The sequence below is a fragment of the Sinocyclocheilus anshuiensis genome, unplaced genomic scaffold, assembly GCF_001515605.1.
Source record: "Sinocyclocheilus anshuiensis isolate Anshui unplaced genomic scaffold, SAMN03320099.WGS_v1.1 scaffold1146, whole genome shotgun sequence".
Taxonomy (NCBI): Eukaryota; Metazoa; Chordata; class Actinopteri; order Cypriniformes; family Cyprinidae; genus Sinocyclocheilus; species Sinocyclocheilus anshuiensis.
The window spans coordinates 5,563-10,713 of record NW_015539920.1 but is presented as its reverse complement, the minus strand read 5'-3'; the positions used below and the strand labels follow the sequence as shown (position 1 = coordinate 10,713).

General features: G+C 36.2%; 1 protein-coding gene across 1 annotated transcript in view; it reads left to right on the top strand.

The window, feature by feature from the left end:
- The window catches only part of LOC107686519 (roundabout homolog 2-like), a 308,586-nt gene extending 303,730 nt beyond the window's left edge, over positions 1 to 4,856 (top strand). The window contains exon 20 of the mRNA XM_016483555.1: positions 4,810 to 4,856. Within this exon, the coding sequence (XP_016339041.1) occupies positions 4,810 to 4,856 (47 nt within the window). The remainder of the gene's footprint in view (positions 1 to 4,809) is intronic.
- The last annotated feature ends 295 nt before the right edge of the window (positions 4,857 to 5,151 follow it).

Here is a 5,151-nt window from a genome sequence, read left to right as displayed (position 1 = left end):
GGGATGCGGGGCATAGAGGACCTACAATAATGAACAGTATTTGAAAAATATTGTGTTTTTTTAACATTAAAGCATGTCAACATATTCTGTTACACCAAATAAACAAAATAATGATCTTTAAAAAAGCACCCCTTTAATATATATATATTTTTTTTTTAATACAGAATAACATTCAAAGTCAAACTAAAGTGCAAGTAGCGAACATTTTACATGTCTTTATAAATGTTAACAGAGTCAGGTAGAAGATCTGTGGGCTTCAGGATCCTGCAGTTCTCCATTTGTTTTCCCTTGTCCTTTACTTCAGGTCATGTTTTCAGTGGTGGTCACCTGTGCTGATCTTCTCATGTGGTTTTCCCATCTTATCTTTATCCTCCTTTTATTCCCGTTCTCTCTTTCTTCCTGTTCTTTTTGTTTGTGCAGGTGTTGTGAATTGTTTTCGTTCTCTACTTGAGTTCTCCGATCTTTCATTCATTCCTGTCTTTGTTATTAACCGCTTGAACAAACTTACATGTGGGAATCAATTGTTCCCTCCATACGAGGTTGTCAGCATGTTTTCTAAAGGTTTTCTCATTTCCCTCCAGTAATATATGCTTCTATATGTTCTGATTTAACCAGTATAGAAATTATGGACACAGATATGGGTTTAAAAAATAGGAATTGAATACTGAATAATATTTAGTATACACTGTACACTGGCTGTTTTTAAAAATAACTTTTTTATGATTATTTATATTCTATTATAGTCTTTCTAAAATTTAAATTCACTTTTGTTTTTATATTTTCAGTTTGCATTTTAATTTGTTGAATTCTTAGTAATTTTGTTTTGTGCTTCTGTCATTTTTATTATCATTATTATTTTTATATTACTGTTTAGGTTTAATTTATTTTATTTTGGGTTAATTAATGATAATATGCCTGGACAGTATGCATTTCAAATATTATTAGTATGCTAAATTATTGTCATGTGTGATTTAAATAAATAAAAATAAAATACAAAAATAAATAATGTAATTAGTATGTATATATTGTTAGGATATATATTAATGTCTTATATTAATATCTTAAAGTTAAAATGTTTTATTATTTTTAATTATTTGTCAACATTTGGCATCAATTTGTAAACAACAAAGAAATGGTTGATATTAGATGATTCGGTGCATTGCATTGTGGAATATTGTACATAGTGAAGCACGCATTGTTGCACCTTTTAGTAAATATAGTATTCATACTATATGCTGCAGAAAATCATAAGAGTAGTATACCATTCCGAACACAGCCATATTGCCACCAATCTCATGACTTTCTGTCCATCAAATATCATCCCATTCCGAAATATGGTCACAGTGCCATTGATTTTCCACTTTATGTTCACAATAGCAGAGAATTGTTTGTAATTCAATGGTTGGTTTGTCCGCAACTTATGTGATATATGGGAGATTCACAGGCCTACCAGAGGTTAACCAGTGATGACCTGATCCAGTCACACAGTCAGCCACAATCACACTCTGAATTGATAACACAAAAAAGCGAAACGAAAAAAAAAATCACTCAGCTAGCCCAGGTTCCCTCCACGTCTCTCGGGGATTGTGTGCGGATTGAGGTGTGCTTTTATCTTGTAGGAGAGTTTCGCTCCAAACTTCATTACCAATGAAATCAGTCCCCCTGCAAAGGCTGACACTGCTGCACTCCACTTTTCCCCAAGATAAGACCATAACAGTCAGGTGTCCGAGTCTTATGGCCTCGATATCCCTCGACTTTGTTTTAATGCACTCCAGTGGTCTCTCCTCACACACTGCTTCAGTGGGCTTCAAGGTTGCCGGCTCCCAGGGGTCCACATTTTTCTTGGTTTCTTGCTCCCATGTGCCGAGCAGATAAGTGTGGCGTTCAGACGCATTACCGGCATGCCAGACCCCATATGCGTGACGCTCGCGAAGGCAGTGGTCCATGCTAGCTAGTCTTTGATTTTTCTTGTTTCCTGGAGCCAAATTGTCTTCGTCTCATTATCACGGTTCACTGCAAATCATGCAAACGTTTCAGGGCTTATAGAACAAATAAAGACAGACGATTCCAAAACGATTGGATGTTTGCATGAAGGCAGTTTTTTTTTTCTAAAGCAGTATGTTTAATCGAGGCTATGGAAGCCTGTTTCCGGCACTGAATAAAAAATTTTAAAAAAAGGTTATTGCGACTTTTTATCTCACAATTCTGACTTTTTTCACAGAATTGTGAGATATAAACTCGCAATTGTGAGTTATAAAGTCAGAATTGCGAGATGTAAAAACTCGCAATTCTGACTTTTTTTCTCGCAATTGCGAGTTTATATCTCGCAATTCTGACTTTATAACATGCAACTGCGAGTTATAAAGTCAGAATTGCGTGATATTAAACTCGCAATTGAGAGTTAAAGTCCAATTTTGAGGGGGGAAAAAGACTAATATGTTCTCAGAATTGCAAGTTTATATCACGCAATTATGAGAAAAAAAGTCAGAATTGCGAGTTTGTATCATGCAATTATGAGAAAAAAGTCAGAATTGTGAGATAAAAAGTAAGAATTGCGAGATATAATCTCGCAATTCTGACTTTTTCTCAGAATTGCATGATATAAACTCACAATTGCGAGTTATAAAGTCAGAATTGCGAGATATAAAGTCACAATTGCGAGATAAAAACTCACGATTCTGACTTCTTTTCTCGCAATTGCGAATTTATATCTCACAATTCTGACTTTTTTTTCTCACAATTCTGACTTTATAACATGCAATTGAGAGTTAAAGTCCAATTTTGAGGGGGGGGGAAGACTGATATGTTCTCAGAATTGCGAGTTTATAACTCACAATTGCGTGTTATAAAGTCAGAATTGCGAGATATAAACTCTCAATTCTGAGAAAAAAGTCAGAATTGTGAGTTTATATCTCGCAGTTATGACTATTTCTCAGAATTGCGACTTTGTCTCTCAATTGCGAGTTTATATCACACAATTCTGAGAAAAAAAAAAGTCAGAATTGCGAGTTTGTATCACAATTATGAGAAAAAAAGTCAGAATCGCAAGTTTGTATCGTAATTATGAGAAAAAAAGTCAGAATTGTGAGATAAAAAGTCGCAATTACCTTTTTTATTTTTTATTCAGTGGAGGAAACGGGCTTCCATACGAGGCTGTTGAGTGTAAGAGGTAAAAGCGAATATACCTGTTCACACAAACACCCACTTTCCTCCTTTAAACCTGTCATCGCCGCGAGGCTAAATCAAGTTGTGCTTGGATGGGAAGGAAGGATTTGATAGAATTTTTATGCGGGCGATTTTGTCATGCCGCAGTAAATGCTTATTAAAGAGGAGTAATCAGTTTTCAAATTGGAGAGAGTGCTTATCTGGAGCTCAGCCTAAAGCCGAGAGCAGCGCCAGTCTACGGGCCACATCAAAGTGCCAGCAATGTGTCCTATTGTAGATAGGTACTTAATGGACCCGCACACACACATAGCACCACATAAAACGAGTCCCTTTGGGAGAGAAAATACCTTCAGTGTTTGTTCTCAATTTACTGAAATGCCAGATTCTGGAATTAGCAACGAATGCAAATAAACCCAACAAACAGCAGGCCCAGAGGATAGACGGACACGGGTTAGTGTTCATCAAGTTTAATGTTTGGACTGTCTGTTTGACAGAAGAGGTGATGGATTGTTAACAGTGGAGAGAAAATGTCACTGATCTAATTCTGATTCTCTGCAGGGTGTGTAAACGGACCAGGAGTCACTCTGGATTAGTTCATGGAATATGTGACCATGGACCACAAAACCAGTCATAAGGGTCAATTTTATGAAATTGAGATTTATACATCATCTGAAAGATGAACAATTAAGCTTTCCATTGATGTATGGTTTGTTAGGATAGGACAATATTCGGCTGAGATACAACTATTTGAAAATCTGGAATCTGAGGGTGCAAAAAAAATCAAAATATTTCGAAAATCGCCTTTAAAGTTGTCCAAATGAAGTTCTTAGCTATGCATATTACTAATCAGAAATTAAATTTTGATATATTTATGGTAGGAAGTTTACAAAATATCTTCATGGAACATGATCTTTACTTAATATCCTAATGATTTTTGGCATAAAAAGTCACATATTTGTTGAATAAGTGGGCATGCTTGGACATTCTTAAAGGGAAATGTTCTTTATTCATTTACTCACCTTCATGTCATTCCAAATCTGTATGCAGTTTTTAATTCTGTGGAACCCAAAAGAAGATATTTAGAAAAATGCATCAGTGTTCTTTCATACAAAAAGGCCAATGGGGTTCAGATTATACCCCATTGACATTCTAAATGGACAAAGGCATTCTTCAAAATTGTTCATTTAAGCAGGGCACTTTGAGTCACTTGGGACGAAAGTGTTTTCAAAACGAATACTAAATACGGACACCTGATTTAGTCTTCTTTTCATCAATAATCCATCCCTTCTGTCTTCCTCTTTGCACACGTTTTGTTTAAATCACTTTCTTTTGGCAAGAATATTGAGGCAAAACCCAGAGAAAATAGGAAGTTATGGAGATAAAATGACAAAGATGCTTCGATTTCATAAATTGCATGTTCATTTACTGTGTGCTCTAAACAATTCAGTCACTCGTGAAAGATTACAATGGCACATATATATGGAGACTTCTTCATTTCTTAATCAGTTCCAGCTGTTTAATTTGGAATCAGGTTTAAAGAATCGTGAATTATGAGAGTGATGCATAAGAGGTTGATTTTGCTATGATTTTGTTACGATGACTCAGTCTCTCTCTCTTTGTTTTCTACCCTCTTTCTGACCCCAGTGACGTTCCAGCGTGTTGATGGAGGCTTGATGAGCAACGGGAGGTAAGATTCCTGTTATCCGCTCTCTCGTTTCCCCTTGTTTTTCCTCGGCATGCCACAAAACAGTGCTAGTTATTATCTTTGTGCCAATCACCTGCCTTTAACCTTCAAAGACCAGCCCCTCAATTCCAAACCTCATTCATATTCTGTCCATCATCGCCTGGAAGGTCATCAAAACCATTATCATCTACAAGGCAGTCGTCTTCCAACCCGTACTCCGCTTTTAAGGGTTCACGCCATTCCTGCACTGTTAGAAATTCATCTTAAGGGACACTGCAGACTATTGTAGGGTTGTTCCTATA